Raw genomic sequence first — 14,621 nt, 5'->3', positions numbered from 1 at the left:
GTCGTTTCTGGATATACCCTTGTAACAGAAAAAAAACTCATTAATCATAATCAACTGATAGGTCAGCATCTTTGATAGTGTATGTAGTAGTCATCCATATTCTTAGGTTCCCACCTCTCCAGTGAAAGGAGGGAGGTGCTGGTACCTAACACATTTAAATTTCCATCAGAAATAGTTACTGTTACCTGACAGTAACCTGAAAATATCTGGAAAAAATTCTTTATATATGGGACCTCACTCCCAAATTCAGATAAATATGTCATCACTCTACTAAAAATATTATTACTATGCTAAGAAAATAATTCATGTAAAATTTCAGGAAAAGCTACGTGTCATGAAGCATTCTTAAAGTAAAAATACCAGCTTGTTGATAACTCACAGTTGTTAGACTTGAAACAATGAAAATTGTGCTAAAACTAACGTGGTTTAAGAAAGTCTGGTCTTAGGTCCTACTGGATCAGTGATCACTTAAATGTTAAAAGTGAATTTGATTTAGTTTTAGATGTATTAGGTGCGTTTCATACTAACAAATATAATCATCCCATTTGTGTAGATAATGCTACCTAAAGGATTTTTTGCAACATATTATGAGCTAACACTGATACCTGAAAATGCATACTAGTTTTCATTTAATTAGGCCAATATTTTTTCTTTTAATCAGACTGTTCCTACACACCTCAGTGTAGTATACTTTTAATGGTTATTGATTATTCACATGTCATGGCTTCATATCTCTGTTCCCAAAAGAGTTTTTTTTTTATGTTTTAATTGTATATTTCTGAAATTTTTGTAGAAAGTTGCATTGTGGAGGAGGGGGGAGGAGACAGAGTTTGCTAATCAAATGACTCTTGATCATGAAATCATTATTCTTGCAGTATATATTGACAGTCTGAATTTGTTAGATCTGTAGTCCACATTTAGATGGGGAACCACTGTTTGTAATCCTTAGTCTGTGTTATTGTCACCTCATTGACCTCACCTAATCATTTCTGCATTCCCTACTATGCTCTTACTCCTTTATATTGTTCCATTGCTGCTTATGCTCACTGTGCTTGCTACTGTTGCCATCCCAAGCACTCTTTGCGGTTGGCTTTAGGAAATTGTGAGGATGCGTGGCAGCATGTAGAAGGGAGTTTGTCTGGAGACTAAAAGGAACATGAGAGGGAAACATAGTTGAAACTTGAAGGTGGTGGGGGTTGAGTAAAATTCCGGGAATTAATGGGATAGAGGAAGAGAGCTGGCTCAGCCATAATCCAGAAACCTTGATTTTTGAATCTCTGCACAAAATGATTTGGTTAATCGGAGGTCATGCATGAGTCTACTGTTCTTGTATTGGAAACTTTTTTTTTTTGGTACCAAAAAAGAAAATCTATTTACTAACACATGTTTTTGCTATTTTTTTTTTCAGTAGGTGACCATGGTTATGATAATGCATTGCCAAGCATGCATCCATTCCTGGCTGCCCATGGCCCTGCTTTTCACAAAGGCTATAAGCACAGCACAATTAACATTGTAGATATTTATCCTATGATGTGTCACATCCTGGGATTAAAACCACATCCAAACAATGGAACTTTTAGTAACACTAAATGTTTATTAGCTGATCAATGGTGCATAAATCTCCCAGAAGCTATCGGAATAGTGATTGGTGCCTTTCTGGTGTTAACTACTCTGACCTGCCTCATCATTATCACGAAAAACAAACTGTCTGTTCCACGCCCGTTTTCCCGTCTCCAACTACAAGAAGAAGATGATGATGATCCTTTGATTGGATAGCCTGTGCAAAGTTTTGACTTTGTGTCTTGAAGCAGTCATTTGACTTAGTCATCAAACATAGGAGAATTATGCTGGATGGTATATCATCAAAAGGTACACTTCAAAAGAATTACAAAGGAGTTAGACCAAACATGTTAAGAGTTGTTTTTATACATTTTTCTGTGTGTTAGCAAATATAACTACTCTGACTGACCATAGATAAGTTCAGTAGATGAGCTAAAAAGTGATCTCTTTTGCAGACTAGAAGTCTTGTGCAGAATTATTTATGCCACTTTTTGTTTTTGCAACTATTGCACCGCCAGATACCAAAAACTTAACAAGTATCTAGGTCTCTAGTGAATTTTTATATATGTAAATGAAACAAAATTCTTCATGCAGTTCTTGCACATTCATGTATCAGGGAGAAAAGTGTTTCTATATTTTTGTATTAACCTTTAATAAGACCTTCCCCTCAAGTAATATATACATATGGTGAATTGCTGTCTTTGATGTAGAGTTAGGAAATAGGAAGGCAGAGATCCAATTTAAGAAGCAATGATACTTAGGAAAGGTAATCTGAGTTAAATTTTTGCTAACCCAGTGTGTGTTTGTCACCATTCTTGAGAAATATTTCTTATTTTATGACTCTGATCTGCTGGGGTCTTACACACATACTTCTTGAAGAATTGTACCAGATTAGAAATGTAGGAGGAAATATGACAAAGTATTAAATATTTTACGAATGCCTTTTCTGCATGAATTACAATGTATTTAGTGTCTGTGTGGCACCTGGACTTTTTTTTCTTTTTTTCTTTTTTTTAAAGAGACCCCAACAATCTAACTTTAACATTAGGTCCATGGGCGAAATTTCAAATAACCACTTGGCTAATATTAGCCTTTTAGGAAGATTTTATTTTTGCACTTAAATGTAAGTTTTGGGGTTTTTTTTTTTGCACTTAAAACTTCAGCACTTACACGTCCTATCTTTGTAACTCATGAATTAAAACTATACTTTTTTTAACCACTGGTTTTGGTTACTATTGCTAACTTTCTCATGTTATTTATTTTAACATGTGATGTCCTGTTACTAGGAAATATATGAATATTAGGTTTAAGAAGTTCTCTCTCCCCTTTGAACATTCTTGGTGGCTCAGCCTTCTAGGCAGTTTGGTAGTTCAAAGAACTAGTACTGAGATTTAGGACCTTTTTACCTTATTTGTGTGTCATCTTTAAAGAATAAAAATTATTTACACTGTGATTTTTATTAATACTGTGACGTTGCTGAGTATCCCAAATAACTTTGTTTTATTTTCAGTTCTTATTTGTATCATATAAACATTGTTTCTTTTATTTTGACTGGCTTAAAGCCAAAGATTTATCATGAAGGAGTGTCCTTCCACCCAAGGGTGGTACTTCCTAATGCTAATTGAAAATTTAAGATTCTTATAAGGAAGGTAACACAGTGCACTCTCAGTAACTATTTAATGGAAAATATTGTCTCTGTAATCAGAGGAATGCCTGAGACAAGTGGTTAATAGAACTTGTGATCTTTTAAAAGTTAGTAGTGTGAAATATTGAATAGCTGAACTTGTAAACATCAATATTGGAAGACACTCTGCACAAAATATTTTGTTTTCTAAGTAAGTTAACATTTGATTATTTGTGATGGTGGAATACGACATTCTTATTGATTAGCAAACTGATTGAGTCAACCTGTGTGGTCAACTTTGGCCCTACCCCTGGTAGCAGAATTCTTTGACTAATCAGGTCAGTTGGCCTCTAGAGAAGATTCCCAGACCAACTCTGCAGAAACTACTGTACATGCAGGTAAAAGGGAGTATTGATTAATGAGGGCACATGAACAAACCAATTATTTCGGGATTATTTACCTTTTTGACAAATATTTGTGTCTGCTTTTTCCCAAAGGGCAGGGAATAGGCAATATAAAGGGGTATTAGTTTATTTTTATTAATTATCGTAAGCATTACTGCATGATTCAGACTAGAAACTTACTTGTAGAACAAAATTAACCCAAAAGAATGTAATTGCAAAATATTTTCAGAACTTTAAAATTTGGGGTATTGGACTGTTTTTAGAGCAAGTGCTTGAAATGGTAGTCAATTGTTTTGTAGTAATTGGGGCAGAAGTTGGCACTTACAATCAGTGGGCTTATTGATCCTCAAAAAGTTTTCATGACTCCTTTCTGAAAATCTTAATTTTCTAAAATGTAGCATGTGTTTGTTAATGAATTATTTAAAACAGGAATATGTATTTATCTGTTAAATGCCAATAAAGTTGGATTCGTTTTTGTTCTTGTTAGTTAATATATATCTTTCTGGGGAAAAGAACAGTACTTAAAATGAAAAGTTTATTATTAAATTATACTTTGAGTTAATTTACAGTATGAAAGTTTTAGTCTACCACTTTAGAAAATAAGTCAGGAGCTGCTGTAGTGCACTGAAAAAATATCTAGTAAAATTAACCTTCTTACAAAATTGCTGTAATGTTTTGGTAAGCATTTCAAATATTTGATTAGTAAAACTGATATCTTTTTACATACCACTTAAAAATGAAATATTTATTATTGGAGATTTAACAGTTTTCAACAATGTCAGTCGAAGGTGGTAAGAAGAATTTGACTATTTTTTTATTAAGAATGAAACTGATAGAAGGTATCTTTAATACATGGGGACAGTTTTGCTCTTCCTACGAGCAGCTAAAAAAACTGAACCCTCTCAGATGATATTCCTTGTAGTGATCTGTTATGCTTGTTATAAGAACTTGAATATCAAGTTACTTGGGACACTGGAAAATTGAAAGTGTTTTTTCATGGTTTTTGTTTGCCAGTATCTGGTAAGCTCTGAGACCTGGGGGGGAGGGGGAAAGGGGTAGTTGGAGAAGATGCTGCCCTTTTTGATTAGGGTGGTGGTTGAAGGGAAAAGGATGATTAGAAATGTTTATTCATTTTCCCCTCATTAAATACTATATGTGAATAAAGTAAATGTAAACAAAGTACGCTTTTGGAAATGTAGTGCCTTAAATTCTAAGTAAAATGTTTCTATTTTGTCTTTATTGTTTAGATTTCTATGGAGAGATTTTTGTATATACCTTTGGGAAAAAAAAACAGCTTACCAATAAAAATTATCCTCAAATTCTCTACTCTGTTTATTCTAAGTGTAAGCTTTACTGAGAGGTCCTAGCAGTGGTGTGGTGAAAGAACATTGTTCTTCAATTGATTAGACCTGGTTTCAAGTCCTTGTTCTGCCACTAGTGGTATGCCCCATGTGTCTGTCACTTAAACTTACTAAACCTCACTTTTGCTCATCTGTAAAATGGTCCTACGTTGTGAGAGTAAAGTGCTTTGTAAACTTCTAAATCCTTGTTATAATGAATGAAATAGTAATAAGTGCTTACTCTGAGCTACCTGCTTGGGATTTAAATAGAAGAGCAAGACAGTCTCAACACTTCATGGATCTCAAATTGTTTTTTTTTAAATAGCAAAATAAAAGATAATTTATTGTAACAAAACTCAGTTGTGACCATTTAAAATAATAAAAAAAAATGACAATCACTTTTACAAATACTTTCAGTTAGATAGGCCACATCCAACTACCTATACGTACATATTTACGCATGTGTGCATGTGTAACATATACAGAACATGTCCACTGTAGTTAGGGTTGGCCCACTTCTGTGATTGCCCCTTCTGCGCCTCCTTTGCCCATCCTTCTCCTGCCCCTCACCTGTAGATATCTAAGGGATCTACTTAGTGATCTAAAGGATTACTATAGCCTAAGGGATATTTCCACCAGCATAGAATTGCGTTAATCTGAACATGCCCCAAACTGATCATCTCTCCAAATCTGTCCCTCTTCCCGGCTTCTCTTTTTCTGTCAATAGCTTCACCATTCTGCCAGGCACTCCAGCATATAATCTTGGAATTTTCTTTGACTTTTCTCATTACACCACCCATTGAATTTTGAATTCTAACATAACAGTCTAGCTCCCATTCTTTCATTTTTTTAACTTTTTATTTATTTTTTGTTTTCAACAATCACTTACACAAGATTTTGAGTTCCATATTTTCTTGTCTCTCCCCTCCCCCCATCCCAAGACAGAGTGCATTCTGAATGCCCCTTCCCCCATCTGCCTTCCCTTCTCTTATCCCCTTCCCCTTCAATTTTCCTGTAGGGCAGGATAAATTTCTATACCCCATTGCCTGTATATCTTATTTCCCAGTTGCATGTAAAAACAATTTTTAACATCTGTTTTTAACACTTTGAGTTCCAGACTTTCTCCTTTCCTCTCTCCCCACCCACCCTCATTAAGAAGGCAAGCAATTCAGTACAGGTTATACGTGTGCAGTCATGTAAGACATTTCCATAATAGTCGTATTGTGAAAGACTTTAACTATATTTTCTTCCATCCTATCCCGCCCCCATTTATTCTATTCTTTCCTTTGGCCCTGTCCCTCCTCAAAAGTGTTTGCTTCTGATTACCCCCTCCCCCAATCTACCCTCCCCTTTGTCATCCCCCCCCCTTATTCCCTTTCCCCCTACTTTCCTATAAGGTAAGATAGATTTCCATACCCAGTTGAGCGTGTGGTGTTCTCTCCTTAAGCCAAATCCAATGAGAGTGAAATTCACTCATTCCCTCTCACCCCCCCCTTCCCCTCCAAAGTCTGCCAGTGATTCAGTCCCCTAAGGCCTGTCCCAGGTTTGCCATCTTTGTCTTCGAGGCTCTAAACTCTCCCAGCCCAGTGCAGCAGACCTTTCCCATCAACCATCCAGGTTGTCTTGGGCTAGAAATTTGTTTCATTTCTTTTTGTGGGTTCTGCTGCTTTAAAATTTGTTTAGAGTCATTTTTTTAGAGGTATTGGAGGGCTTTGGGGGAGAACTCAAAGCAAGTCACTGCTTTTACCTTACCCTCGTGGCTCTGCTCCTGGATCTCAAATTCTGATAGGAGATAGCACTTAAAGGAAGTTTCAGCCAGAAGTCAGATGGAAAGGTCCTGTGATCTTTAGATGCATCAGCAAAGCAGATGCTCATGCATCGTCTTTAATGTAGTTTCCATTAACATAATCCCATGCTTCTGATATTGAATGATTCCTACAGTGCCAGGGCAGTGGTCGGTACAATGATCTTTTCTGGGTCTTCAATAGCTGTGGCTATTGAAGTAGTTGCAAAGTTGCATCTTCACCTAGGTTGTTTCCCAGGATGACAAACATAAGCAGGGCCAGTAGGTTGAGAGATGCTGCCACCCCAGGAACAACCCAGGAACCCCAGGCCACTACTATTCCCAATCCAGAGAATTAGCCACTTATCCAGGAGGAATCACCTTAAGGAGAGTGGCCCCACCCTCTTGGCTGGCTCTCAGTTCCTGTCTGTCATTTGTGAGCCCTTATTACGGGGGACTGAATCGCGGGCAGCTGTGGCAGTTTACAGACTTCTCAACCCACAAACGCCAAAGACAACTCAGAAGGTCAGTGGGAAAAGTCTGTGACTGTGGTGAGAGAAGAAGCGAGGTGTCAGCCTCAAGTCCAGAGCTTGCCCTCAGGGCAGTGGCTACGTCCTGAGCTGGCCCATAGACTGAGGGGGAATTCAGTGACTGATGAGAGGGGGCTTGCAAGGATCTCTTTGCCAGGGCTGAGGCAGAAATCCCTTGCCCGTGCTTGGATCTGAGTCACAGTTCTGAGGGGCGGTCCTGGGGCGAGGAAGAGCACTGGCGAGGAGGAGCACTGGCATGGTGGAGCTTGTTGTGGTGGTGGAGAGGAAACACCTTGCCCCTTATCATAGCACCTTGGAAGAACTGACATTTTTCAGGTCTCTAGAAGTATCTCTGAAAACAGCTGTACAAACTCCTGAAGCTTGGGACAGTACATTCTCCACATTGGAAACAGACTGTTACCTTAACAAAGAGTTTAAAACTCAAGTAATTGGTAGGATCATGAGCAAGCAACGCAAAAAGAGACAGACTATATTATCTTACTTTGGTGACAAAAAAGATCAAAACATACAACCAGAAGAAGACAACAAAGGCAAAGCTCCTACGTCCAAAACTTCCAAGAAAAATATGAATCAGTCCCAGGCCTTGGAAGAGCTCAAAAGGGATTTTGAGAAGCAAGTAAGAGAAGTAGAGGAAAAACTGTGAAGAGAAGTGAAAGTGATGCAAGAAAATCATGAAAAGCAAGTTAACAGCTTGCTAAAGGAGACCCAAAAAAATACTGAAGAAAATAATACCTTAAAAAATAGCCTAACCCAAATGGTAAAAGAGGTCCAAAAAGCTAATGAAGAGAAGAATGCCCTAAAGAGCAAAATTGGCCAAATGGAAAAGGAAGTCCAAAAGATTACTGAAGAAAATACTTCCTTCAAAATTAGAATAGAGCAATTGGAAGCTAGTGACTTCATGAGAAATCAAGACACTGAAAAACAAATCCAAAAGAATGAAAAATTAGAAAACAATGTGAAATATCTCATTGGAAAAACAACTGACCTGGAAAATAGATCCAGGAGAGAGAATTTAAAAATTATTGGACTATCTGAAAGCCATGATCAAAAAAAGAGCCTAGATATCATCTTTGAAGAAATGATCAAGGAAAACTGTCCTGATATTTTAGAACCAGAGGGCAAAATCAAAATTGAAAGAATCCACCAATCTCCTCCTGAAAGAGACCCCCAAAGGAAAACTCCTAGGAATATTGTAGCCAAATTCCAGAGCTCCCATGTCAAGGAGAAAATATTACAAGCAGCCAGAAAGAAACAATTCAAGTATTGTGGAAACACAATCAGGATAACACAAGATTTAGCAGCTTTAAGGGACCTCAGGGCATGGAATATAATATTCCGGAGGGCAAAGGAGATAGGATTACAACCAAAAATCACATACCCAGCAAAACTGAGTATAATTCTTCAGAGGAAAAATGGTCATTCAGTGAAATAGAGGACTTTCAAGCATTGTTGATGAAAAGACCAGAGCTGAATAGAAAATTTGACTTTCCAATACAAGACTCAAGTGGAACATGAAGAGGTAAACAGGAAAGAGAAATCATAAGAGACTTATTAAGGTTGAACTGTTTACATTCCTGCATGGAAAGATGATATTTGTAACTCATGAGACCTTTGTCAGTATTGGGGTAGTTGGAGGGAAAAAATTATATGTATGTATATGTATATATAGATAGATAGGTGGATGGATGGATGGATAGATAGAGGGCACGGGGTGAGTTGAAGATGAAAGGGTCATATCTGGAGAATAAAATTAAGGGGTGAGAGAGGATTATACTAGGAGAAGGAGAAAGGGAAAGGTAGAACGGGGTAAATTATCTCACAAAAAAAAAGAAAAGGCTCTTACAGTGGAGGGGAAACGAGGGAAGGTGAGAGGGAATGAGTGCATCTTATTCTCATAGGATTTGACTTAAGGAGGGAATAACATACACACTCAATTGGGTATGGAAATCTGTCTTACCCTACAGGAAAACAGGAGGGGAAGAGGACAAGAGAGTAGGGGGATGATAGAGAGGAGGGCAGATTGGGAAAGGGGGTAATCAGAAGCAAATACTTCTGAGGAGGGACAGGGTCAAAAGAAAGAATAGAATAAATGGGGGGTGGGATAGGATTAAGGGAAATAGAGTTAGTTTTTCACAGTATGTCTACTATGGAAGTGTTTTGCATAACTGCACATGTATAGCTAGCCTTTTCAATGAGGGTGGGTGGGGAGGGAGGAAGGGAGAAAATTTGGAACCCAAAGTTTTAAAAACATGTTTAAAAAAAATGTTTTTACATGCAACTGGGAAATAAGAAATACAGGAAATGGGGTACAGAAATCTATCCTGCCCTACAGGAAAATAGAAGAGGAAGAGGGGGGAGCAATAGCAGGGAAAGCAGACTAGGAGAAGGGGTATTTAGAATGCATGCCATCTTGGGGTGGGGGGAGGGGTGAGATGGGGTGAAAATTTGGAACTCAAAATCTTGTGGAAGTAAATGTTGAAAACTAAAAAAATAAAAATAAATAAACCTTGTCACCTGACTGGAAAAAAATAAAAGATTTATTCCAGATAACATCACTCTCTGTGGTGATAGCTTAGCCCTTTAACAAATGGTTGTCACCTTACCTAAATTAGCAGTTACTGATTTTTGTCTTTTCAGCAATCTCTCTCTTTCAGTTCTGGATTTAGACTATAATAATCCCCACTGCATTGAAAGAAAAACCTTCTGTCCCCAAACTTCCCTCTTGATTTAAATAAAAGCAAAAAAAAAAATTACAAGATTCAGAAGTTTTAACATTTTGATTTATTTACAATTTGATAGACTGTCTCTTTCATTAGTGTATAGCAGCTTCTCAATGTGTCATGAGATCAATTGTGACTTGACATGCCAACATTACATTCAACAAACATTAAACACTTGCTATGTGTTAAGGGGCTGGGAACATAAAAACTCAACATAGTTGAAACAAAATTGTCTTCCCATTCCACCCCCTCTTCCTAGCTTCCCTATTTCACTGGAAGGCTGCTATCCCTATAGTTACCCTCAACTTTTCTCCTTCCCCGCCTCCCCCCCTCCCCACCTCTTTCACCATGAAATCTGTTGCCAAGTCTAATTCTGCATTTATAATCTCACATTCATCCCCTTCCCCCTGCCGCACCTCCCACTCAAGTCCTCATCTGTGGTTCAAGTCCTCGTCTATGGGCTGGTCTCCTAAATAGCCTTTGTTATAGCCTAAATAGCTACTCTCTAGTATATCCCTTCTCCAATCTGTCCTTCACAAAGCTACCAAATTGATATTTTGCACAGATGTGACCTTGTCACTTCCCCTCAATAGTCACTTCCCAATGCAAATGCCTCCCTTTGGCTCTTAAAATTTTTAATTCGACTCCAGTCTATTTTTTTCGGCTTTATTGTTCATGCTTTCTATGTCATAGAGAATTCTGTCTTGATTTTCACCTTGCCCTCTCTCATTCCTGGTTCTCTCCCTGTGCAAATTATATTTTATGTTTAGTTTTCTATGTACATTATGTTTGCTTCCAATAGAATGTTCCTTGAGCACAAGAAACTGACTATTTTTTTTCCTTCACCACAGTTCCTGGCACATAATGAGCGTTTACTAGCTATATGCACCTGTGCAAGTCACTTGCCCTGCTTCAGTTTCTTCATCTGTAAAATGGGGATAAAACCAACACTTAACTTCACAGAGTTGTTGTAAGACACTTTGAAAACCTTCAAGTGTTACTAGCTATTAGCTATTAATAAATATGCATTAGTTCCTAGCTTTTTTTTTAAGTATTTCTCTGTTCTCAGAAAAAAAAAGCAAACATTTAAAGCCATTTTGCAGTTTTGATGACTACCAGAGTGAGTTAGCAAGCCTGGTCTTTGACTTTAAAAAAAAAATCTATACTAAGGGTGTAGGGGGTGGACTTGTAAATAAGTGTTAGTAAAATTATTCAGTTAATTTATTCGAGTAACTAGATAGGTGACATTCAATATTGAAAAAATTGACTTTGGGGCTTCAGTTGAAGTGGCTCTCTGTTTTTACATTCTGAGCTGTAGTTTTCTCACATGATGAGAACATAGATCAGTTTACACACTAGAAGCCTCTAGCTGTTGTCATCTTTGTCCAAATTGTGATTCATCCAAAGCCATCTATGGTTTCTGGTCTTAATTCTCAGTTCCATAACTAGCATTTTTCTCTCCTGGGGCATGCAGCATGTCCAGCACCCAGTCATCAGCCCCTAAGGGCAGAGGTCCTGTGACAAGACACATTGAAGCTGCTCCAGCTTTGGGGGAGGGGAGATCATGGGGGAAGAGACAGAATTTACCTTGGATGAGCCATATAGGGTTAAAAAGCACACTTGCCTTCAAATAGTTGGCTATTTTAACTAATTTTTGCTGGGGCATCTAGGTGGCACAGCAAATAGAATGCCAGAATTGCTGCTCTGATCTTCATGGGCAACCTCCTTGTTGATGTCAAATGCATTTGGCTTTCACAGTAACTACTTATTTAGTACTGTTTTGTGATTTGCAGACTACCACAAAGTTAAGTTTATCTGAACCTCAAAGTCACCAATTTCTTTATTCTCAACTCTTTATAGATAGGTTCCTGCACTAAGTAGAATTTTGCTTTCATATTTTGAACACTTTATCTTTTCTAAGTACTTTAATGGAAAAACAAAATTTTTAAAATAGACTTTTTAATTTTAGTGCCATTGGCTTTTTCAGCTTTACCATCTACCCCATTGCCCCAAGGTATGCTGTGAATTTGGAAAACCCAGTAACACTGGTCCCCTGCAACCTTTCCAAATATGATGTCTATTTCTAGCATAAAGTCATGCAGAAGTGAGCAAAATGAGGCATTAGGAAAGTCAGAACCCTCTCACTTCACATCATTTTAATGTCCATCCAATCCATCTTCAGAAAGGTAAAGTCATGGAGAAAGGGAGGAAATGAATATATATAAAGGTAATGAGACTTCAGGTCTAGTATATGCAAATGTAAAAATATATAAGACTAGAGAATTTCAGCTGATATGGAAAGATGGGATCAGTTTAGGGTGACAATCTTGATTTAACAAAAAACAGAGCTTGTGAGCAAGCATCTAGTATATGGAGGTGGTGGGAAGAGGGGAGAAGCTGGGTAGAATTTGACACTTGGAAGAACAGTGAGAGATTATTAGACTTAGACCTGGAAGGGGTTTAAGAGGTTATCTGATCCTATGCTACCTTAAAAGACACCTGAGTGACTTTGGGCAGGGACCAGACTCCCAAGAGGAATTCAGCTTCCTGATGAAGATGCAGGGAGCTGTAGAAGTTGAGACTGAAAAGATGTGTGGATCCTTATATTCAACAAAATATTTCTACCAGCACTTTCTGTGATAACAACCAGAAGCAAAGTAGGTATCTATTGATTAGGAAAAGGCTAAAAGAATTGTAGGATATGAGTGTTATAGAATATCACTGTGCTGTAAAAAAAAAATATATATATATAAAATGATGAATACAGTATGAAAAGATAGGAACTTAGGCAGAGTAAAGTAATAGAGCCAAAGAAATACCATGCGCAATCACTACAACAATGTAAATGGAAGGAACAGCCACAAAAACAACTGAAAGTGAATGTTGCAGAATTTCTAAAATGCAAGCATGACCCCAGAGAAGAGATATAAGAAGACCTCTCCCTTTCCCCATTCCTTTGCAAATGTTCTCAGAGGTCCATGTTGTGAAATATTGCATACATTTTCAGACTTTCTCAATGTATTGATTGGTTTTGCTGATTTTTTTTTCTTTTTTTTAATTTCAAAAAAATCCTTTGTTATGTAGGATAACTCTATGAAGTAACAGTGGAGGGATTTGTTGTTATTCAGTCGTTTTTAGTCTTGTCTAAGTCTTCATGGCCCCATTCGAGGTTTTCCTGGCAAAGATAATAGAGTGGTTCCAGCTCATTTTACAGATGAGGAAACTGAGGGTAACAGTTAAGTGACTTGCTCAGGGTCACACAGCTTGTAAGTGTCTAAAGCCAGACTTGAACTCAAGAGGAAGAGTCTTCCTGACCCCAGAGCCATCACTCTATCCACTGAGTCACTTATCTGCTCTGGGATACTGGAGAGGTACTGGGAGAAACTTAAGTAATGAAAAAACAAGTTTCAATCCTTTTTCATAAAGACATGAAAAGCTTTGTGGAGTTGGGGAACAAGTATATGGAGGCATATAAACAAGACTCAGATGTTAACCGATTTTACTAATTGAGCATAAGGCATGCCAGGCCAGATGCCTTGTGGTTCACCTCTCCCCCACCTGAAGCAAAACAAAAAAAACCACATCATTAATTCATTTTGGCTCCATCATGCCTTTAAATCATTGATTTTAATTGTCATTTGATGATGCAATATTCGAAATGAAACAAATTAATTTAAAAATATTTCTGGATAAAATTTATCAACAATCTAATAAAAGTTAAACTGAGCTGGAAACTGTAGCAAAAGAAATTTAAATTATTAAATTGATTGAATACTAAGACTTGAGAATGGTAGCCATATAGTTTGTAGGTAGCTGCTACTGAATGGCATTCATATTCTGCATTACATGTGTATTTTTCTTATTATGATTTGGCAAAGAGATTAGCTAACACTTTCTTGCAAGACCTTTAATGATTGGTAAGAATTTTCATTACTTTCAAATGTATTGCAGTCCAGGTCAACTAAAATTCAGGAAGCTCAAAAATTAAGCAGTAAAAGTTTTGGAAAATTTAAATATTAGTATTAGCATCAATCTCAAATTGAAGATCTTATTCAGGTAAGTTTAAAAATGTCCTTTAATAAAAATAAATTAATGCTTTCCCTAGGAATGTGTTACTTAGACAATATAATTCAACACGATTATATCTAATCAAACAATAATGAAAACACTTTTAATTATTTTTATTTATTAAGACCATTTGGCCTTATGAAGAAATAACTTCACTGTGGATAGGTGGTGGAAAAAAAATTGTATCTTAGTGAAATTTTAAAACCTGAAATTGATTTGAATGCTTTTGGGATTTTATAGATCATAATATAGAATCAATACTCCAATCTTTGCAACTATACTAAAAGATGAAAAGATAGTATCACAATCAGAAATGCTGAAACTTAAAGAGGTTTCAGTTTAATGAACATGATTTGTAATGAAAGTGAGAAATAACAATAGGTCACATATTAGATATAATGACAATAAATGTATTGGAAAAATAGCAGATTAGGATATCAAATCATGGTTGAATTGCTAGTATAGGCTGGCTAAAGATACAAGCGTTTATCAAAAAATCAAAGTGTTCTATAATATTCAATTGGATATATGTAATTTACAATAGAGTATTGTATATTTTTTTTGTAAATCA

At 36.9% G+C, this 14,621-nt stretch overlaps 1 protein-coding gene across 6 annotated transcripts in view; it reads left to right on the top strand.

The window, feature by feature from the left end:
- ENPP4 (ectonucleotide pyrophosphatase/phosphodiesterase 4) overlaps positions 1 to 5,131 on the top strand; it is a 56,379-nt gene extending 51,248 nt beyond the window's left edge. For all 6 annotated transcript variants that reach the window (XM_027838332.1, XM_027838330.1, XM_027838329.1 and 3 more), the window contains one exon: positions 1,409 to 5,131. In XM_027838332.1, coding sequence (XP_027694133.1) covers positions 1,409 to 1,776 — 368 coding nt within the window. In that variant the 3' untranslated portion in view covers positions 1,777 to 5,131. The remainder of the gene's footprint in view (positions 1 to 1,408) is intronic.
- Positions 5,132 to 14,621: the final 9,490 nt, after the last annotated feature.

This window comes from Vombatus ursinus, unplaced genomic scaffold, assembly GCF_900497805.2.
Source record: "Vombatus ursinus unplaced genomic scaffold, bare-nosed wombat genome assembly UNPS02014826.1, whole genome shotgun sequence".
NCBI lineage: Eukaryota > Metazoa > Chordata > Mammalia > Diprotodontia > Vombatidae > Vombatus > Vombatus ursinus.
Note: the sequence above shows the minus strand (reverse complement) of the source record. Positions and strands in the feature narration are given on the sequence as shown.